This window comes from Anabrus simplex, chromosome 5 (genome assembly GCF_040414725.1).
Source record: "Anabrus simplex isolate iqAnaSimp1 chromosome 5, ASM4041472v1, whole genome shotgun sequence".
NCBI lineage: Eukaryota > Metazoa > Arthropoda > Insecta > Orthoptera > Tettigoniidae > Anabrus > Anabrus simplex.
This window is the reverse complement of record NC_090269.1, coordinates 302,935,263-302,959,735: the sequence shown is the minus strand read 5'-3', so window position 1 is coordinate 302,959,735 and position 24,473 is coordinate 302,935,263. Positions and strand designations below refer to the sequence as shown.

Genomic DNA, 24,473 nt, shown 5'->3' with positions numbered 1-24,473 from the left:
ATCCCACCACTACCTCCTCAATGGGTCCTGGAGCGTGAGACATTGGATCAGGGTTACAACTGGGGAAGATGACCAGTACCTCACCCAGGCGGCCTTGCCTGCTATGCTGAACAGGGGCCTTGGTGGGGGATGGGAAGATTGGAAGGGATAGACAAGGAAGAGGGAAGGAAGCGGTCGTGGCCTTAAGTTAGGTACCATCCCGGCATTTGCCTGGAGGAGAAGTGGGAAACCATGGAAAACCACTTCCAGGATGGCTGAGGTGGGAATTGAACCCACCTCTACTCAGTTGACCTCCTGAGGCTGAGTAGACCCTGTTCCAGCCCTGGTACCACTTTTCAAATTTCGTGGCAAAGCCAGGAATTGAACCCGGGCCTCTGGGGGTGGCAGCTAATCACACTAACCACTACACCACAGAGGCGGACATTAAATAAATTAAAGCAAATAATTAGCTGATAAAACAACAGGACTTTTACAAATTGTTTTTTTTTTAAATAATTCCTATAATTCTTAGTTTTAGCTGGCTAAAATAGAATACAAATGTAATATTTTTTGTATAAAGTGGACGAGGGAGGCAACTGCTCCCCTTGCCATCCCTAATCGCCGCTATTGGCAATTACATATCAGTCTACCAAGCCCAATGAAATGCATGCACCAACCAACCCTGCAAACAACATTTTCACACCATTTATAGCAGAGACTGGCTGCATAAGAAATGACATTACTAGCATCGCTCATATCCTAGTCACTTTTATACTGTCAAAGCCAAGGATGATTGAGACAAATCAGTGAAAGTAACAAAATTGCTCTAGTCTGTAAGGTACTAGAAGACATAGTGCACTGTAAACACTAGGTCTCACCAGCAAAGGCATTAGATTTACTTAGGCCAGCAAAAGAAAAAAATGCACAAGAATTCATCTAAATCAGCCAGGAAGAATGCAAAATATCTAGATTCATTTCCTACTTCAGTCCCTACCATTTTTCTCTATTATTTCCATCTTTGGATAGTGCCTTACAAACAAACAATGAACGGAGCATTCATAAATCAAATGAAAAAAAGGAATGGATAAGTGTACAAATATAAATCAATGATACTTGAGAAAGCTGGAAGGAAGGATGGTGACACATATATAAAAGCTTAACATAATTACTGTCAATAAAAGTAAGGGAAAGGAAAAAAGAGTGATAAATCAAATCACATATAGAAAGACAGGAACATAAAAGGAACACATAATAGGATAAACACATAAACAGGTCAAGTCTTATAAGGATAGAAACATATAAAGGAACACAAAAGAAATAAAACCTAGAACATTTTTGGTGTAGACTCAGAGCCTTTGTGCACCTCCAGATGTAGAAATCTTGTTTCTATTTTCGGTATTCCTGAAGGAAAATCGAACCATTGTCCTTCCAGGTAAACCGAGCACACCTTTACCGCCTCGGCCAGGCAGCCTCTGAAGTCAGTGTGGAAGATGGAGCAACAAAAAAAGGAGACATGGATAGACATGAAGACCCAAAAGAACAATTTCCACATCTTCATGCACTGCCATCTTCAAATAGATAGGGTTTTCCCTCACCAATTACAGTTCTTCTTCATCTATTCCTTCTCAGTCCCCATCCCCACCTCTGATGAGCTCATTCTGCTTCCCAGCTTAGTCAGACAGGTGGGCTTCAACACTAATCGAGAAATCATCTTAACAGATATTCACTTTTGATATGAGAAGTGTAGGATAAGGTAAAAGTTGGATAAATATAGGGAAAAAAAGGAAGAAATGAAGATAGGTACATGTGGTAAAAGTCTTGGAGAGATAAGTCGAAAATGGTACCGTTAAATGTAAGTAATCTAAAGGAAGAACCAAATGTTTGTTTCTTACCATTACATACATTGATAGGTCAGTGTGGGAAGAGGGAGCAACAGAAAGTGGTACAAAGACAAACATCAAAACACTAAAGGACAAAAACAATCTGCACATCTTCAAATAGATGGGTTCTCTCCTTATCAGTCACAGTTCCTGTACATACATTTCTTTTCAGCCACCACACTGAACTTGTATCCGACAGGCTGGTGAAAATAGAGGGAACAACAGAAATAAAAGACAAAGACCAACATATAAACCGAAAGAATAAGGGTAATATCAACACGGGCTTATTCACCTTCAAATCCAATTCAGAGTTTTCATAATTTTAAAATTGTCACAGAGGTAGAAAGTCCTGAAATAGTATGGAGGATACCTTGATGAATAAAGATTTTCTGTCTAAATATATAGTGCTTTTTTATACTTCCAGTTTCCATCTATCTTTCCACTTAATAGAAAAGTCAGTGCAGCTGCATTTACATCATATAATTGCCATTAAATAACCAATTTTCAGTTCATTATTCTACCTAGAATGACATGATGAGATATTAGCAATTTATTAATCCCCTGCCTGTGACTGCGGAGCCTCTTTCCAGTCAGTGCAGCACATTATTGAGGAGTCCTTTCTGAGGAAGTATGATGGACCAGCCCGAGATGTCATCAGTGCTACGCCTCACTTCTTAGAATGGCTACAGCAACTGGACATTGATTTGTAAATCTAAACGCTACCAACATTCTTGTCCTTGTATATATTGTAATTTTTTTCCTTTTATATACTTGCCATACGATAAATAACAAAAAATAAAGCAATTTATTTATATCTAGAGAGATTGTTGCATTTGACACATATTAAAAGTGTTATATTCTATTGGTAAATAATTGCTCTGTTTCCACAAATTATTATTTACCTTTTAAAAAATCAAAATGTTGAAATCCTCATATTGGTCACTGGAGTGTGAATTACAATATAATAATACAACACTGAATAAGGTTTGAGAAACTATTTATATTTGTGATGCTTTTCACCACTGTTTGAATATGGATACTAGTATTTCTAAGTGCCTCCGTGGCTCAGGCAGCAGCACGTCGGCCTCTCACCGCTGGGTTCCGTGGTTCAAATCCCGGTCACACCATGTGAGGTTTGTGCTGGACAAAGCGGAGGCGGGACAGGTTTTTCTATGGGCACTGCAGTTTTCTCTGTCATCTTTCATTCCAGCAACACTCTCCAATATTTCATTTCATCTATCAGTCAGTAATCATTGCCCCAGAGGAGTGTAACAGGCCTGGGCAGCCGGCACAATTCCTATCCTCGCCGCAAGATGGGGGCTTCATTCATTCCATCCCTGACCTGGTCAATGACTGGAAAACAGGTTGTAGGTTTTCATTCGCTAGTATTTCTAAGTCAGGAAGTTTGCAGGTAATAAGAACAAAGTTTTACTTTTACTAACATATCTCAAGTTCAGGAGCCAACTGCAAAGATGAGTGTCCTCCATTTCTGTCTGCCCCTTGCATCATCTTCCCAAAGTCCCTTTTCCTAGGTAAACAGTTGATAGGGAATCTGCCAACTGGACAACATTCATAAATACAGATCAGTGATAATTTACTGATTGCTTTAGGTCATTCACAATTCTACCCCTTCATCTCAGCTTCTGTCATCCTGATCTCCTTACTGGTACTGGTTTATTCCATGCTGTCTTCAGGGTCAATGTTTTCACGCTTCTTACAACATGTCCATACCACATCAGTCTACTTTCCTTTATCTTTCCAATGATTACAGTCCTATCAGTTCTCTCCTAAATAACATCCTTTATCTTCCTCTCACTGATACACCTATTCTCAATCTTAACATCATCATGTCAATTCTTTCTAAGATCTCCTGTTCTCTTTTTCAATTGTCCACGTTTTTGCCCCATATATTAAAACAAGTCATTTCTTTGACTGTTGTACCATATTTTTTTTACTTTAAGTTGCAGAGTTTTCTGCCACTTTGGTTCTCTATCTCTCACATCCTCTTCCTTCACCTATTGCAAATCCAACATTCTCTGCCTGACAAAAATTGAAGCACCCAGAAGAAATGGTTGGCTATCATTGTAACTTTGTACATGTACACAGCATCGGCGAATATGTAAATGATTAGTTACAATTCTCTATAACATGCAAAATGGCCACCAGAGTGCATTAGTGTTGTTTCCAGGCCTGGTATATAAGGGCTGTGAACAGCATCAGATGTTGAGTGATCACTGTGAAGAACATGGAGATGCCATGTTCTTGTGTGAGACACTTATCAGCACCTGACAGAGTTTGAAAGGGGCCTCACTGTTGGTCTCCATTTGGCCGGCTGGTTGAATTATGCAATATCGAGGTTTACGGGGCATTCGGATGTGACAGTGACCCGATGATGTACTGTACGGGATTGTAAGGGCAGGCATACTCGTTGTCAAGGTTCCAATCAACCACAAGGGAGTATCACTGTATTGTGCACCAAGCACATCATAACCCCTTCACATCTGCGCCTGCCATCCAAGAACAAGTAATGGACTCCCTGCAACATTCTGTGTCATCCCACACCATTGGTCGAAGACTAGCAGTAGCCGGACTAGGGAATTACTGTCCCATGCATAAGCTGCCATTAACACCACAACACAAAACGGCTGCATTTGGAGTGGTCCATGACCGGGAAGCATGGACTGCTGATGAATGGTGTCTCATTGTGTTCAGAGATGAATTGCAGTTCTGCACTACCCCAGATGACCATCGTCTGTGAGTATGGCAGCAACCTAGTGAGAGGTCCTATTTTCCCAATGTTTTGGAGAGGCACAGCATTGTTACTCCTGGCATTATAATGTGTGAGGAGCCATTGGGTATGACTTCAGGTCATGGCTGGTAATGATTGAGGGAAATCTCATGGCAAAACGGTACGTCACGGACATCCTTCGTCCTCATGTGTTACCTCTCATGTGACAGTATTGTGGTGCCATTTTTCAACAGGACAATGCTCGTTCACACATGACACGGGTCTTCATGAACTGTCTGCATGATGCTGGGGTACTCCTATGGCCAGCACGATCCCCAGATCTGTTCCCAATATCACGTGTGGGACCAGATCGGATGTCAACTCCATCCCAGTGCCAGTATTCAGGATATCAAGGATCAGTAACCACAGTTTTGTGGGCCACCTTGCCTCAGAAGAGGATACAATGGCTTTAGGACACGTTTCCCAACTGAATCAATGCATGCATCCAAGCCAGAGGGGGTGCAATGTCATACTGATAAGTGGGCCTATACTGCCAAGTTCTTTGTAAATTTGACTTGATTTATAATCACTGAAATAACATCACATACCCTCTCAACACATGAAATTTTATTTCGCTTCCTCCTCCCTTTCTGGATGCTTCAATTTTTTTTTTTTTTTTGTCAGACGGTGTATATAAAGCTTTTTACTTGGTTTGACATTTTTCTCCTTTTGTCTGAAATTTGTATCCTTTCCTTTCCTTGCACTGCTGTGTTTTCTGTAATCACTTTCAGTCCCCTTTTCCCGAGTCTCTTACTATTGCCATTCTCTGTCTTCCATTGTCTGCTTGGATGTCCAGATCATCTCCAAAGGGTTCTTCCCAATGATATTTCTCTTGTAAGTTCTCTTTGAAAACATCTAGGATTTCAATTAATAAAACAGACTTAGTGCAGAACCATGTTGTAGTCCAACCTTAACATTTTCTCTTTACGAGCTAAGCCTGTTTTAGTTATAAGCTAGAATTTGGGGGGAGAGTTTGTATTTAGGATAAAGTCTGGAGTCAGTCATGCTGTTACAGACTTTGCAGTATTTTGCCATCATGTGGAACAAAGTTACCATCGAATTCCTGTAATGCATGGAGTGTTTGAATGTATCTGGTGGTATGCATTTAGGCACATGGTGGACAGTTTGAGCACTTCTTATATTAGAACGCAGTATTCCTGCTAGTACACTAAAATGGAGACACCTACTCGACAGGGGATGTGCCAGGTAAAACTATTATCAATACTCCCTGTACAAAGCTGGAAAGATTGTAACTTGTGAACGATTGACGGTAGGGCATATGTTCATCGAAACTTTTTGTGTTGTTTTGGTGTTATTCACCCCCAGCTACTTCCAACAAGTTTGGGAACACTGTATAAAGAAGTGTTTTGTCAACCGTACAATAGAGTTAAAACATGAAGAAAATAAATGATGGTGCTTTACTATTCCCTCATTTTCCCACTCATTCTTATCAAAGAAACCACATAAAAATCTTACAAATATAAACTTGTGCCCTTGAGATCAGTGACGAGAACTATCACAGAGGTGAAAGCTAATTTTGTTCATACTCATAAGCCAACCATATTATTAAACTTTTCAAGTTAAAGATATCTATAGAATTGTAGTTTTCTGCTGGCTCCTTAATTGTTTCAGTTGTGTGTGAACTGCATGCTAGATGCTCCAGACTTAAATATTCTATGGAGTTTCAATATTAATTTACCCTATTCTGCATGTCTTTATATTATGATTTAACTTGCTTCATAATGAATGTTTCAGATTGTATCCCATAGGCACAGAGACTACCCGAATTGTCCCAAAAGACTTAGTTCTTTCTGGATATCATGTTCCATCTGGGGTAAGTGAAAATTTAAGACATGATTTAGAAATATGCATCCATAATTAATATAAACTATCCTAATTGTGGTGCAGTTGAGTGTTACTGTTTCCTCCTAATTTTAGGCAAGAAACAATGTCCCATCCTGCATGAACAATAGCTATGCCTGGCATATCTATTCCATTTTACTTCCTGACACTCCAATTCCTAACTTTTCCTCCTAATGAAAATGGAAACACACTAAGACAGGAATGTCATAGAAACAATATCAAACAGTAACCAAACAATTTTTAAAACACCAGAATGGTTTGGATTTTTACGATGTGTAATTAAAACAGAGAGAATATTGATGATGGCATAAGTGATGTCAACAATTTTTTTTACATGAATGCAGTATCTACCAGACAAATGGAAATATATAGATGGGGAGAGTAAGGTGCTGTGAACTGTATAAATAATGCAGAGTAGGTTTAACAGGTATAGGATATAAAATGAGGAAACTATCAGTCATGAAATCCTTGTGCTATATAACGTTTATTCTCAAAGAGAACAATAACCTTTATGGTAAACCCTCCAAGTAGTCCCCTATGTTGTCCACAACACATTGTCAGTGTTGTAGGAGAGGTCAAATAACAGTCACCTCACCCTATTTGAATTTTGCAATCTCATGTTTCACAGAGCTGGCAGTGCCCTTGTGTGTCCCAAACTGTCCCCCACAAAAGGGTTCTTTCACTTTGGGGATGAGGTAAAAATCGCACAGAGACAGATCTGGTGAATATGGTGGGTGTTCCATTACTTCCCTCTTCACATCCATTTTGCACGGAGCCTGACTCACTACTGCAGCCCCATCACCCTGTGCCTGATACCTCCCACCATCTCATGCTGTGTCCATTTACTATGAGTGTCATGATTTCCAGGACATATGACTATTGTATGGCAGCACCATGAAAATGTGAGAAAAAAAATAGTTGCCATGTTCCAATTAGCCAACCAGAACAAATCGAGCTGCTTTTCTTTGGATTTTTTCCAGTTCTTGAATCAAGTAATCCTGGTGAGGGTCCCATACACTGGAACCATACTCTAGTTCGGGTCTTACCAGAGACTTATAAGCCTTCTCCTTTACATCCTTACTACAACCCCTAAACACCCTCATAACCATGTGCAGAGATCTGTATCCTTTATTTACAATCCCATTTATGTGATTACCCCAATGAAAATCTTTCCTTATATTAACACCCAGATACTTACAATGATCCCCAAAAGGAACTTCCACCCCATCAATGCAGTAATTAAAACTCAGAAGACTCTTCCTATTTGTGAAACTCACAACCTGACTTTTAATCCCGTTTATCATCATACCATTGCCTACTGTCCATCTCACAACATTATCGAGGTCATTTTGCAGTAGCTCACAATCTTGTAACTTATTTATTACTTTATAGAGAATAACATCATCTGCAAAAAGCCTTACCTCTGATTCCACTCCTTTACTCAAATCATTTATATATATAAGTAAACATAAAGGTTCAATAATACTGCCTTGAGGAATTCCCCTCTTAATTATTACAGGATCAGATAAAGCTTTGCCTACTCTAATTCTCTGAGATCTATTTTCTAGAAATGTAGCAGTCCATTCAGTCACTCTTTTGTCTAGTCCAATTGCACTCATTTTTGCCAGTAGTCTCCCATGATCCACCCTATCAAATGCTTTAGACAGGTCAATCGCTATACAGTCCTACAAGTTGAGCTTCAGTGGAATAACCTTTCCTAAAATCAAATTGCCTTCTATTGAACCAGTTATAATTTCACAAACATGTCTAATGTGATCAGAAAGAATGCCTTCCCAAAGCTTACAATGCATGTCAAACTTACTGGCCTGTAATTTTCAGTTTTATATCTATCACCCTTTCCTTTATATACAGGGGCTGCTATAGCAACTCTCCATTCATTTTGTATAGCTCCTTCAACTAAACAACAATCATGTAAGTACTTCAGATAGGGTACTATATCCCAACCCATTATCTTTAGTATGTCCCCAGAAATCTTATCAATTCCAGCCACTTTTCTAGTTTACAACTTTTGTATCTTATTGTAAATATCATTGTTATCATGTGTAAATTTTAATACTTCTTTAACATTAGTCACCTCCTCTATCTGGACATTTTCCTTGTAACCAACAATCTTTACATACTGCTGACTGAATACTTCTGCCTTTTGAAGATCCTCACATACACACTCTCCTTGTTCATCAATTATTCTTGGAATGTCCTTCTTGGAACCTGTTTCTGCCTTAAAATACCTACACATACCCTTCCATTTTTCACTAAAATTTGTATGACTGCCAATTATTTTTGCCATCATGTTATCTTTAGCTGTCTTCTTTGCTAGATTCAATTTCCTAGTAAGTTCCTTCAATTTCTCCTTACTTCCACAGCCATTTCTAACTCTATTTCTTTCCAATCTGCACCTCCTTCTTAGTCTCTTTATCTCTCTATTATAATAAGGTGGGTCTTTACCATTCCTTACAACCTTTAAAGGTACAAACCGGTTTTCACATTGCTCAACAATTGCTTTAAACCCATCCCAGAGTCTGTTTACATTCTTATTTACCGTTTTCCACCGATCATAATTTTTAAAAAACTGCCTCGCCTGCTTTATCAGCCATATGGTACTGCCTAACAATCCTACTTTTAAAACCTTCCTTTCTATCACATTTATTTTTAACTATGACAAAAACAGCTTCATGATCACTAATACCATCTATTACTTCGGTTTCTCTATAGAGCTCATCTGGTTTTATCAGCACCATGGCCAGGATATTTTTCCCTCTAGTTGGTTCTGTCACTTTCTGAATCAGCTGTCCTTCCCATATTAGCTTATTTGCCATTTGGGAAGGATCTTTTAAACTGTGAATCTCCTAAAGAACAACTCACCTTTGAAAAACCCTTATCTAATTAAGATTCAGAACCCCCCAACACTGGAAGAAGTCAAAGAAATAATCCATGGACTCAAAAATAACAAAGCCCCAGGGGAAGATGATATAACTGACAAAATGCTGAAGATAGGAGGTGACAGTGTAGCCTGGAAAATCCACTCAATTCTTGAAAACATCTGGATCAGTGAAGAAATCCCGGAAGATTGGAAATGTGTGCTAATCCATCCACTACACAAGAAAGGGGATAAAACGAACATCAAATATTATATAGGAATTAGCTTGATACCAGTTGCTTACCACTAGACTTGAGAAACAAACAGACCTTCTAATTGGTGAATATCAGGCAGGTTTCTGAAAAGGAAGATCTTGTACAGAACAAATCCTTAATCTCAAAACTATCCTCCAATGTGCAAAACTAGACAAACAGTCATTACTTTTGTAGATTTCAGAAAAGCATATGACTCTATAGACCGTCAAATGATTTTCAGTACTCTAGAAGAATTTCAATTGGATAAAAAACAAGAGAATTAATCAAACAAATATTAACTTGCACTACTTCAAAAGTTAAATTCCTAGGCAAAATATCTGAGCCTTTTCCTGTTAACACGGGTCCATCAAGGGGATGGTTTATCGCCGTTACTGTTTAACTTGGTACTTGAGAAAGTAATCAGGACCTGGGGAAAGGAAACTAAAGGAATAACCCTTGGAACACTACGTAAAGACAGAATTCACGTGCAATGTCTGGCCTTTGCTGATGACATAGCAATCCTTTCCAATAATAGGCATGAAGCAATTCATTCCATTGAAAAATTACATGAAATTGTCATCAAAACGGGACTTCAAATTTTGTATGAGAAAACTCAGTACATGGAAGGAGCGTCATGATACTTAGATGGACAAACTATGATAACTAAATTTGGCAAAATTTTCAAGTGAACCAATTTAAATATTTGGGAGACATTATTCAGTCCTCTTGTTTAAACCGAGAAGCAAATAAAGAAAGAATTTCCAAATTACAGAAAGCATACAGGATCACTTGGAACAGGTATAATAAAAAATCAATATCTCGGAATGCAAAACTTAGACACTATAATACAGTGATCAAACCTGAAGCATTATATGCCTGAGAAACCTTTATCATTGGTGGTGGATCTTTAATCAAAGACATTGAGAGACAAGAAAGGAAAATTTTACAAAAATTTTTTGGCCCAGTTTGTATAGATGGAATATGGAGAAAAAATCATCCCAGGAGATATATTGTCATTCTGAAAAAGTTTCTCACACTTTTCAGAAAAGATGATTGAAATTTTATGGACACATTAGCAGAATGAACACTAACAGGCTAACTAAAAGAATTCTCAACCTGGCCCTTTCATTAACAACCAAGAACAGCTGGATTCGTGAAATTGAAACAAATCTCCAGGAAATCAACATCTCAGAAAACATTGTACAGGACAGATGTAAATTCAGAACCAAAATCGACAATCACCACTTTGAAGACAAACCCAACGCCAGAGCTACTAAAACTTGAACAGAAGAACCAGGAAGAAGCTCAGTGAGAGGATGAAGAGATTTTGGGAGGAAAAGAAGGCCAACACATCAGCTAAGCAAGTTCAACTGTGCTCCTGAGTAGAGCATAACGATGTAAAAAAAAAAATTAAAAAACTAACAATAACAACAACAACAATAAAATATTAGATGTACTGGAAAGAAAAACTATATGGAAAATACGCGGTCCGCTTAAAACTATAGAACTCTGGAAATCAAGAAGTAATGATGAAATATACCAGAACATAGAAAACACAACAGATACAATGCAAAAGAAGCGATTGATATTTTTTAGGACATTCATACAGAATGGATGGCAACAAGTTAACCAAACAGATTTTCAAATATCTTGTTCCAAAGTATTTTCCATATAATTTTTTTTCCAGTACTTCTAATTTTTTATTATTATTATTATTATTATTATTATTATTATTATTATTATTATTATTATTATTGTTGTTGTTGTTGTTGTTGTTGTTAATACAAGAAATCAACAACAACCTGGATTCATAAAGTCAAGAAACATTTGGAAGGAAACAACATAAGGGAAGAAGAAGCAACAGAGATTTTTAGAAAGAAATTGTTAAAAATGGAAGGATTCCAAGGCCGGAAGGGAAAGAAAACGGGCTCAAAATGGTCCTAGGAGAGGAAAAGAAGATATAGTGAGCATATGAAGGAGTACTGGAGGAAGAAAAAGGAACAACAAAGGATGAAGCATTGAAATTGTCACGTGGTGCGTAGAAGACCCCAACAGAGAAATAATAATAATAATGACAACAACAAATTCAAATTAAGAAATTGCTCCAGAGGATAGCATATCTTAAAGTGGTCTTGATTCTGAGGTGAGGAAACTAAGAAGCTATCATCTAAACCACCCTCTGTTTGTTTGTTTGTTTGTTTGTTTGTTTGTTTGTTTGTTTGTTTGTTTGTTTGTTTGTTCAACCATTGTCCCGAATCTGTTGTGGGCGGTTTTTACGACCAGATGCCCTTCCTGACTCAACCTCATCAGAGGAGTTAATGAGATGAAATGAATAACGTGATATATGATAGTAGGGAGAGGGTGAAACCCGGTGCCGGCACATAGCCTACTCCTGTTGAATAGCACTAAGAGGTCTGCTCAAGGCTTAACGTCCCCATCCGACAGATGAATCAGCATCAACAGCGTCATATGCCCTCACTCCATATGAGCACTGCGTAGAGGTTTGGAATTTAATCCAGGCTTTTGGCACGCAATCTAGTGATTAGAAATTGTATACCACCACCTCCTCTACCCTGCCGGCCAACATTCTGATGGTGAAAATTTTTTCGACCAACGGAATTCGAACCGGCTAACCTCGGTGTCAGACCATTTAGACTTCAGCGCCTTAACGATCATGGCCACCAGGCAGGCTATCCTCTAAACCAACCTCTAAACTTTAAAAATTTTCTGGCATTGGTCTACTGACAGCACTCTGGTACCATCAAATTGTTTCATATTAATTCACACGTTGCCAAGCATTTGTCCCTGAAGGTCACTAATTTGACTTCAAGGAGCTAATTGTGTCTCTGCCATGTGTTGGTTGTTGTTGTGGAATGGTTAGCGTACCCATCCGGAGACCGGGACATTCAGTTTTGAGTCTCAAGGGTGGTCACATTTTTAGTTATTTTGTCTTTGCATAATAACAAATCAGTCTTACAGTTTTACATGACTATGATATTATAAAGGTAAAAAAAAAGTAATCTGCTAATTTTGCCCTCATTGTGGGCTTCATCAGTGTTGCAATATTTCTACTGCAACAATTAATTCAAATATGTCAAATATATCACTATCAATATAGGGAGTAACCATAAAGTAAAATATAAAAATGAACTAAAAAAAGAATAAAAGAATGTAGTGAAAATAGGAGAGTGAAAGTCCTTGCCTCGAAAACTTGATGTAACTTCGCTATTGTAACTTAAAAAGTACAAAAAACTATTTACATTGTTCGTTAACAGAAAATATATACTACTCAATTTAGTAATTTATCCAAAACTGAATTACTGATAGCTTTGACATCACCGATATCCGCGCCCTCCGAGCCTACTATGTATCTTGCATCCTACCGATTATTGAATTCGCGTCTCCCATTTGGTCTACCTCTTCACCCACTAATCTGAATCATATTGACCGCGTGCAGTCATTCTTCTGTGCCATTGTTAGAGCCAGAGTATCTGATTGTCGAAACTTGAGCAGTAATCAGATACTAGACAAGTTAAACCTTCACCCGTTATCTAGTCGCAGGAATGTAGCCGACCTTAGATTCCTATACAACGCTGTTAATGGTTTATTTCGTTCTCCTGAACCTGCATCCTTCTTTTCCTTACATGTTCCAACTCGCAAAACCAGGATTACTCCGCCCCTTCATATTCCGTATTCCCGCCTCTCTCTCGTTCAAAGAAGTTTATTTATCCGCATACCAACCCTCCTTAACTCTTTATCTTCTGACAGGAACTTGGACGTTTTTTCTTCGTATGCCTCCTTTAATCGATTCTTCCTTAACTTAACCTAGTTCATTTTCTTCATATTCCTTCTTTCTCTTCTCATTGCTGTCCTCTCTTTTGTACATAATATAATATTTACTTATTTTTTACTGTACTATACAATTACTTAAGTGTTATCTGTATTTATCTTACTGTGCCTAGCTATAAGTTCTTCTCTTCATTTTACGTTCATCAATTTTTCTCGTTGTTTCTTTAGCCTTTATTTTTTGTTTTTATATGTTGTGTCTCTAATTTTGTTAGTTTTTAATTTTTTCCTCTATTTTTATCGTTAGATGTTTTTTCGTCATTATTCTTCCACTTTTCTTTATGCTTGCCTTGTGCTACTCTATTGTAAATATGTATTTCATTGCGGAACTCTGTAATTCGGCTTCTCGCTGTTTTGGTTTCCCAAATAAATAAATAAATAAATAAATAAATAAATAAAGCTTTAACAATCAGATAATGTTGAGGACAATGGGGCACAGAAGTGTCAACCAGCACAGGATGGAAAACGCGCCCACGCGGGTGTGTGTGTGTGGGGGGGGGTGTGTAAAATATTTTAAATGACAGTAGATATTAATTATTATATTTGAATTTCTTTTCTTTCAGACTGAATTGCATTTAAGTCCAAATGTTCATTTCAAATCTCCTGAATACATTGAGAATCCAAATGAATTCTCTCCAGAGCGCTGGCTACGAGGTGGGGAAACCAGCATTCACCCTTATCTCCTTACTCCATTTGGCCATGGAATTAGAACCTGTGCAGGTAACTCACTTATTGTCAACTGTAGTTTTTTCATATCTTACTCACAGTTCTGTTTATTATATATAAATGTTTAAAAAGTAAACATATTTGCTAAATTTTGACCCTTAAATGCGTGGTGTAGTATATACATCTTCAACATCGTTTTAAACATGATTTGTGTGCATCTCAAGTGAACTAGTACATGCATCCCATATGCTCATAATGGTATTAGGTAGGATGTCCTCGGCATTGGTTATTCAGTGGTTGTCTGAACAGTGGGTTTACAGTGGTATCTGCTGATGAGCAGGAATAGGTTACATCATGCTGTATTGAGTTGAAGTTTGAAATTCGTTTTGTCTCACTAAAAGCCATTTTTAAAGACTCAAGACTCAACTGATCACTGGCGCAAGTGGAATACTGACTGAACGAGTTGGCCATGCAGTTCATGTCACGTGGTTGCAGACTTGCATTCGGGAGATGGTGCATTCAAAATTCACCGTTGGCAGCCCTGAAGATGGTTTTCATGGTTTCCATTTTCACATCTTTCATCTATAAGAACAAAGAAGGCAAAATTTTCTGCTTTGGCTGGCAATATCATGTGGATACCGGACCTCTGGAATTGGAGTGGCTACCAGCTGGACCCCAGTGTTATGATACCTTAAAGAAACTCTGAACTTAGCCTACAAGGAATACAAAGCCTGTTCACTCGCAGTGCTCTCTTCAGAAACGGTGTCCGCCTGGCAGTACGCGTCTTGACCACTGCAGCGCTAGTATACCACCTCACATCAGCACTCACTAGCATTGCTAACGGGAGTTAAAACCTGCACAAATTTACCTCTACTCTATACTTCCTGTATATTATATACATTACTGAGCAGAATGAAGTAGAAAATAATAAATCACCTTTTACCCCTAGGAGTTCAATTCAGTTGGGGATTTTCATTTCAGATAACACACATAACTGTCGAAATTTATGTCTGTCATTTAAAAGGATATAAGGTCTGCACCGTAGATTTTCAGTGAAAAGGAACGACTTTAAACATTTTTCTTCTTCTCATAAATTGTTTTTCTTCTCGAGAATTATTCTTGGCGATACTCATCTGTCATGCCATTAGCGCATTAGCGTAGTTAGTGACAGAGGGGCACAGAAACTTCTGCAGTATTATTCTGCTTAGTTCCTCAGGATAATCACTTTTGCCACACTGTAGAACAGGATTTTTAGCAACACGTGGCAACAGTATTTCAGTTAATATTTGTGCTATTTTTGGACTGCACAGTGTTACCGATAACATTTCGTCCCTTACTTGCCCCAGTTTCATCAGCAGTGAAACAGAACTTGGCTTTGGATACCTGAGACGTGAGAAAACCTCTGTCTTTGATTTTTATTAATGACGTTAGTTGAGATGGACTCTGGATACTACTAATTTTATCAACACAGTCTTGACATGGCATGTGGTCTTCGACAACTCTTACCAAATACCGTACAATATATGCCATTGCAGCACTCGATGGAGCAGTCACTAGGGCTCCATAACTTATCTTTGGTATCACCTACACAACAGAATAAGGAAATTATTATCATCAGAACAGGAGCAATAATAATAAGTAACCTAATTTTTGCTGTCACATGGTCTGTGTATTTACTGTACCATACCTTGTCTGCTTATTGCTTTAATCCATAATTCCCTAGTTGACTCTTGGCAAGGAAATTCATGGAAACTACTTCCAGGAACTTTATTTCTAGAGCCTTGTTTACAAAATGGTATGCAGCAGTACACCAGTGTAATATAATTGACGTATTTTAACAATACCATTTTCCCGTTTTGTCAGTGTGTGAATTAAGCCGAAAGTGTCAGGTTCCAAATCATCCTCAATTTACAAGAGTTTACTCATTTCACATCTGATGGTAAAACTATATTCTGTGATGTTTGCAGCAAAGAGGTGAGTGAAACTTGTCTTATATTTCCCCCTAACGAATTATAATGAATTTAGAAAAATCAACATGGTATTTTCAATAATGCATATTAAGATAAGTAAAACTGCAGCTGCCTAAAAATATTGTAGAGCCTATTTGAGAGTCTGTTTTAGGCAGCTAAAATAACATTTTAGCACCTAAAAATCCGAAGTCTAGTAATCAATATATCAAGTTCCTGTGGTGGTTGGAAGTGTAGTGTGTTGTCTGAATATGAAAGGAAAAGTATTGGAACAAGCACACACACCAGTCCCTGAGCTAGAAGAATTAAATAGACGTGATTATAATCACCAATTCGGCCGGCAATCGAATCCGGGGCCTTCTAAACCGAAGGCCTCAACGCTGACGATTCAGCCAAGGAGTCGGACAAAATAAAATCATTATTGAGTTTCATTATTTCTACCAGTATTTTTTTTTTTTTTTTTTTTTGCTAGGGGCTTTACGTCGCACCGACACAGATAGGTCTTATGGCGACGATGGGATGGGAAAGGCCTAGGAGTTGGAAGGAAGCGGCTGTGGCCTTAATTAAGGTACAGCCCCAGCATTTGCCTGGTGTGAAGATGGGAAACCACGGAAAACCATTTTCAGGGCTGCCGATAGTGGGATTCGAACCTACTATCTCCCGGATGCAAGCTCACAGCCGCGCGCCTCTACACGCACGGCCAACTCGCCCGGCCAACTCGCCCGGCCAACTCGCCCGGCCAACTCGCCCGGCCAACTCGCCCAGTCCTCTACCAGTATTAACATTCAACTTTCGTAGTAGACGTCACCAGTAGGCATACAAGGTGTAGAAATACCGCCAACCAAGGTGTTCATGTGAGGTTGAATTGCAGCACCTCTAGCGGCAAATATAGCATCCATAGGGCGGACAGCTATGAGTGGCTATTGGGCAGGCTTTATATTCCTTGTAGGCTAAGCTCTGAGGGCCATCAAAAACAGAGGGCCAAGAAAACTAACAGAATGAGTTTATGCTCCACAATAACACACATCCACATGTTGCCAATGCAACAATGGATACTTCACATCACTTTTGCTGAGATCTTATGGATCACCTGCCTTAGAATCCAGACATCTCTTCTTGTGACTATCATATGTTTTGTCCATTTAATTAGGCCCTGAAGGTTAGACATTTTGCCTTTGATAATGGTGGGAGAGCAATTATTTGTAGACTCTCTTGAACTATCATTGTATTATACGTGCATGTTGTCTAATTCATAAAGTATAAGTTTCTAGACACTAGTCTATGTTTCAAATGAATAACCCTTACAGTGAAACTTCTCCTAACAGTCACTTCTGAATAGCGGACTCTTCTAGATAATGGACGCATTTAATTCTCTGTCAGAAATACATGGCATTTAGAAAAAAATTGCAACTCAGTTGTGGACATTCTCAATAATGGGTACAGACAGAACAAAATAAGTATCTATATATATAAAAGCAAGTCGGGCTGGAGCGATGTATATATAAATATTTAAAAATGAAAAAAGACGTGAATTAATGAGGCACTTCCAGAAATCTCAGAAATTTGAAACTTGGTACGAGGGAAACTGATGACCCCAGGATCCCTAGAAAAATCGGAAATTCTCAAAATTCCCTGAAGGGGGCACGCTGGGGGGGCTCAAATTTTGGGCTCAGCATAAGAACACAGTCGTATAGTATATCCAAAACGATAACCTATAGGTTCCGTGGGCTTAAAAATTTTCGGGAATTTCCTCATTTTTATCCCCCATCCCCCCAAATCAAGATGGCGGCACAACCTGCGAGACGAGGTAGAAAATTGAAATTTGGTGAAATTATAGCTTTTGGTCCCTAACCGACGGGAAAATTCCAATGTGTTCAAATTTTTCACTTTTTAACCCCAAAGATATCGAAATATGAAGGCAATTTTAATGACTGCGCAGACATTCCTTTTGAGTTATTTCTTGGCTAAACGGTAAGTCGTATCACAAAACGGATGGCTCAATGTCCCTTCAATTCGGAGTGATCTACAACTTTGGTCCTGTGACATTTTGTCGTATCTCTCTCCCTTATACGTTAAATTTGGCCGTATTTCTGGATTGTTCGTAAATTTGGTGATTTTTACAAGTATATTTTATTGTTTGACACACTTATAAGAATGATAGGATTATCACGTTGTGTGCGCACATTGGCACGATTAAGGGACATATGTGTACCAAATTTCATGATTCTAGCTTATATAAGTAGGCAAAATGAAATGTAAAATGTTAAAAATGCACCCAAATTTCACCCTATTCAAAATTTGAACTCAATTTACCCCCTTAATATGGGAGATACTAGGAAATGGTTTAGAAACAAACATGTAGAGCGATAAATGAGGCGTCTGATGGCGCAAACCGTTTCTTAATATCATAAACCGTTTAGGAGATATGAATCTCGAAGTGGAAGTCTGCACTTTTCAACGTGCTCATGCTTATCCGTCATCTATATATATAAAAGCAAGTCGGGCTGGAGCGATGTATATATAAATATTTAAAAATGAAAAAAGACGTGAATTAATGAGGCACTTCCAGAAATCTCAGAAATTTGAAACTTGGTACGAGGGAAACTGATGACCCCAGGATCCCTAGAAAAATCGGAAATTCTCAAAATTCCCTGAAGGGGGCACGCTGGGGGGGCTCAAATTTTGGGCTCAGCATAAGAACACAGTCGTATAGTATATCCAAAACGATAACCTATAGGTTCCGTGGGCTTAAAAATTTTCGGGAATTTCCTCATTTTTATCCCCCATCCCCCCAAATCAAGATGGCGGCACAACCTGCGAGACGAGGTAGAAAATTGAAATTTGGTGAAATTATAGCTTTTGGTCCCTAACCGACGGGAAAATTCCAATGTGTTCAAATTTTTCACTTTTTAACCCCAAAGATATCGAAATATGAAGGCAATTTTAATGACTGCGCAGACATTCCTTTTGAGCTATTTCTTGGCTAAACGGTAAGTCGTATCACAAAACGGATGGCTCAATGTCCCTTCAATTCGGAGTGATCTACAACTTTGGTCCTGTGACATTTTGTCGTATCTCTCTCCCTTATACGTTAAATTTGGCCGTATTTCTGGATTGTTCGTAAATTTGGTGATTTTTACAAGTATATTTTATTGTTTGACACACTTATAAGAATGATAGGATCATCACGTTGTGTGCGCACATTGGCACGATTAAGGGACATATGTCTACCAAATTTCATGATTCTAGCTTATACATAAGTAGGCAAAATGTAATGTAAAATGTTAAAAATGCACCCAAATTTCACCCTATTCAAAATTTGAACTCAATTTACCCCCTTAATATGGGAGATACTAGGAAATGGTTTAGCAACAAACATGTAGAGCGATAAATGAGGCGCCTGATGGCGCAAACCGTTTCTTAATATCATAAACCGTTTAGGAGATATGAATCTCGAAGTGGAAGTCTGCACTTTTCAACGTGCTCATGCTTATCCGTCATCTATATATATAAAAGCAAGTCGGGCTGGAGCGATGTATATATAAATATTTAAAAATGAAAAAAGACGTGAATTAATGAGGCACTTCCAGAAATCTCAGAAATTTGAAACTTGGTACGAGGGAAACTGATGACCCCAGGATCCCTAGAAAAATCGGAAATTCTCAAAATTCCCTGAAGGGGGCACGCTGGGGGGGCTCAAATTTTGGGCTCAGCATAAAAACACAGTCGTATAGTATATCCAAAACGATAACCTATAGGTTCCGTGGGCTTAAAAATTTTCGGGAATTTCCTCATTTTTATCCCCCATCCCCCCAAATCAAGATGGCGGCACAACCTGCGAGACGAGGTAGAAAATTGAAATTTGGTGAAATTATAGCTTCTGGTCCCTAACCGACGGGAAAATTCCAATGTGTTCAAATTTTTCACTTTTTAACCCCAAAGATATCGAAATATGAAGGCAATTTTAATGACTGCGCAGACATTCCTTTTGAGCTATTTTTTGGCTAAACGGTAAGTCGTATCACAAAACGGATGGCACATTGTCCCTTCAATTCGGAGTGATCTACAACTTTGGTCCTGTGACATTTTGTCGTATCTCTCTCCCTTATACGTTAAATTTGGCCGTATTTCTGGATTGTTCGTAAATTTGGTGATTTTTACAAGTATATTTTATTGTTTGACACACGTATAAGAATGATAGGTTCATCACGTTGTGTGCGCACATTGACACGTTTAAGGGACATTTGTGTACCAAATTTCATGATTCTAGCTTATACATAAGTAGGCAAAATGTAATGTAAAATATTAAATATGCACCCAAATTTCACCCTATTCAAAATTTGAACTCAATTTACCCCCTTAATATGGGAGATAATAGGAAATGGTTTAGAAACAAACATGTAGAGCGATAAATGAGGCGTCTGATGGCGCAAACCGTTTCTTAATATCATAAACCGTTTAGGAGATATGAATCTCGAAGTGGAAGTCTGCACTTTTCAACGTGCTCATGCTTATCCGTCATCTATATATATAAAAGCAAGTCGGGCTGGAGCGATGTATATATAAATATTTAAAAATGAAAAAAGACGTGAATTAATGAGGCACTTCCAGAAATCTCAGAAATTTGAAACTTGGTACGAGGGAAACTGATGACCCCAGGATCCCTAGAAAAATCGGAAATTCACAAAATTCCCTGAAGGGGGCACGCTGGGGGGGCTCAAATTTTGGGCTCAGCATAAGAACACAGTCGTATAGTATATCCAAAACGATAACCTATAGGTTCCGTGGGCTTAAAAATTTTCGGGAATTTCCTCATTTTTATCCCCCATCCCCCCAAATCAAGATGGCGGCACAACCTGCGAGATGAGGTAGACAATTGAAATTTCGTGAAATTATAGCTTTTGGTCCCTAACCGACGGGAAAATTCCAATGTGTTCAAATTTTTCACTTTTTAACCCCAAAGATATCGAAATATGAAGGCAATTTTAATGACTGCGCAGACATTCCTTTTGAGCTATTTTTTGGCTAAACGGTAAGTCGTATCACAAAACGGATGGCACAATGTCGCTTCAATTCGGTGTGATCTACAACTTTGGTCCTGTGACATTTTGTCGTATCTCTCTCCCTTATACGTTAAATTTGGCCGTATTTCTGGATTGTTCGTAAATTGGGTGATTTTTACAAGTATATTTTATTGTTTGACACACTTATAAGAATGATAGGATCATCACGTTGTGTGCGCACATTAGCACGATTAAGGGACATATGTGTACCAAATTTCATGATTCTAGCTTATACATAAGTAGGCAAAATGTAATGTAAAATGTTAAAAATGCACCCAAATTTCACCCTATTCAAAATTTGAACTCAATTTACCCCCTTAATATGGGAGATACTAGGAAATGGTTTAGAAACAAACATGTAGAGCGATAAATGAGGCGTCTGATGGCGCAAACCGTTTCTTAATATCATAAACCGTTTAGGAGATATGAATCTCGAAGTGGAAGTCTGCACTTTTCAACGTGCTCATGCTTATCCGTCGTCTATCTATATATATAATAGCAAGTCGGGCTGGAGCGATGTATATATAAATATTTAAAAATGAAAAAAGACGTGAATTAATGAGGCACTTCCAGAAATCTCAGAAATTTGAAACTTGGTACGAGGGAAACTGATGACCCCAGGATCCCTAGAAAAATCGGAAATTCTCAAAATTCCCTGAAGGGGGCACGCTGGGGGGGGGGCTCAAATTTTGGGCTCAGCATAAGAACACAGTCGTATAGTATATCCAAAACGATAACCTATAGGTTCCGTGGGCTTAAAAATTTTCGGGAATTTCCTCATTTTTATCCCCCATCCCCCCAAATCAAGATGGCGGCACAACCTGCGAGACGAGGTAGACAATTGAAATTTGGTGAAATTATAGCTTTTGGTCCCTAACCATCGGGAAAATTCCAATGTGTATAAATTTTTCACTTTTTAACCCCAAAGATATCGAAATATGAAGGCAATTTTAATGACTGCGCAGACATTCCTTTTGAGCTATTTTTTTGGCTAAACGGTAAGTCGTATCACAAAACGGATGGCACAATGTCCCTTCAATTCGGTGTGATCTACAAGTTTGGTCCTGTGACATTTTGTCGTATCTCTCTCCCTTATACGTTAAATTTGGCCGTATTTCTGGATTGTTCGTAAATTTGGTGATTTTTACAAGTATATTTTATTGTTTGACACACTTATAAGAATGATAGGATCATCACGTTGTGTGCGCACATTGGCACGATTAAGGGACATATGTGTACCAAATTTCATGATTCTAGCTTATACATAAGTAGGCAAAATGTAATGTAAAATGTTAAAAATGCACCCAAATTTCACCCTATTCAAAATTTGAACTCAATTTACCCCCTTAATATGGGAGATAATAGGAAATGGTTTAGCAACAAACATGTAGAGCGATAAATGAGGCGCCTGATGGCGCAAACCGTTTCTTAATATCATAAACCGTTTAGGAGATATGAATCTCGAAGTGGAAGTCTGCACTTTTCAACGTGCTCATGCTTATCCGTCATCTATCTATATATATAAAAGCAAGTCGGGCTGGAGCGATGTATATATAAATATTTAAAAATGAAAAAAGACGTGAATTAATGAGGCACTTCCAGAAATCTCAGAAATTTGAAACTTGGTACGAGGGAAACTGATGACCCCAGGATCCCTAGAAAAATCGGAAATTCTCAAAATTCCCTGAAGGGGGCACGCTGGGGGGGGGCTCAAATTTTGGGCTCAGCATAAGAACACAGTCGTATAGTATATCCTAAACGATAACCTATAGGTTCCGTGGGCTTAAAAATTTTCGGGAATTTCCTCATTTTTATCCCCCATCCCCCCAAATCAAGATGGCGGCACAACCTGCGAGACGAGGTAGAAAATTGAAATTTGGTGAAATTATAGCTTTTGGTCCCTAACCGACGGGAAAATTCCAATGTGTTCAAATTTTTCACTTTTTAACCCCAAAGATATCGAAATATGAAGGCAATTTTAATGACTGCGCAGACATTCCTTTTGAGCTATTTTTTTGGCTAAACGGTAAGTCGTATCACAAAACGGATGGCACAATGTCCCTTCAATTCGGAGTGATCTACAACTTTGGTCCTGTGACATTTTGTCGTATCTCTCTCCCTTATACGTTAAATTTGGCCGTATTTCTGGATTGTTCGTAAATTTGGTGATTTTTACAAGTATATTTTATTGTTTGACACACTTATAAGAATGATAGGATTATCACGTTGTGTGCGCACATTGGCACGATTAAGGGACATATGTGTACCAAATTTCATGATTCTAGCTTATACATAAGTAGGCAAAATGAAATGTAAAATGTTAAAAATGCACCCAAATTTCACCCTATTCAAAATTTGAACTCAATTTACCCCCTTAATATGGGAGATACTAGGAAATGGTTTAGAAACAAACATGTAGAGCGATAAATGAGGCGTCTGATGGCGCAAACCGTTTCTTAATATCATAAACCGTTTAGGAGATATGAATCTCGAAGTGGAAGTCTGCACTTTTCAACGTGCTCATGCTTATCCGTCATCTATCTATATATATAAAAGCAAGTCGGGCTGGAGCGATGTATATATAAATATTTAAAAATGAAAAAAGACGTGAATTAATGAGGCACTTCCAGAAATCTCAGAAATTTGAAACTTGGTACGAGGGAAACTGATGACCCCAGGATCCCTAGAAAAATCGGAAATTCTCAAAATTCCCTGAAGGGGGCACGCTGGGGGGGCTCAAATTTTGGGCTCAGCATAAGAACACAGTCGTATAGTATATCCAAAACGATAACCTATAGGTTCCGTGGGCTTAAAAATTTTCGGGAATTTCCTCATTTTTATCCCCCATCCCCCCAAATCAAGATGGCGGCACAACCTGCGAGACGAGGTAGAAAATTGAAATTTGGTGAAATTATAGCTTTTGGTCCCTAACCGACGGGAAAATTCCAATGTGTTCAAAATTTTCACTTTTTAACCCCAAAGATATCGAAATATGAAGGCAATTTTAATGACTGCGCAGACATTCCTTTTGAGCTATTTTTTTGGCTAAACGGTAAGTCGTATCACAAAACGGATGGCACAATGTCCCTTCAATTCGGAGTGATCTACAACTTTGGTCCTGTGACATTTTGTCGTATCTCTCTCCCTTATACGTTAAATTTGGCCGTATTTCTGGATTGTTCGTAAATTTGGTGATTTTTACAAGTATATTTTATTGTTTGACACACTTATAAGAATGATAGGATCATCACGTTGTGTGCGCACATTGGCACGATTAAGGGACATATGT

At 38.4% G+C, this 24,473-nt stretch overlaps 1 protein-coding gene across 2 annotated transcripts in view; it reads left to right on the top strand.

Moving 5' to 3' along the window:
• The window catches only part of LOC136874857 (probable cytochrome P450 CYP44), a 102,642-nt gene that overhangs the window by 70,832 nt on the left and 7,337 nt on the right, over positions 1-24,473 (top strand). For both annotated transcript variants that reach the window (XM_067148539.2, XM_067148540.2), the window contains exons 8-9: positions 6,403-6,481; positions 14,052-14,208. In XM_067148539.2, the coding sequence (XP_067004640.1) occupies positions 6,403-6,481; positions 14,052-14,208 (236 nt within the window). The remainder of the gene's footprint in view (positions 1-6,402; positions 6,482-14,051; positions 14,209-24,473) is intronic.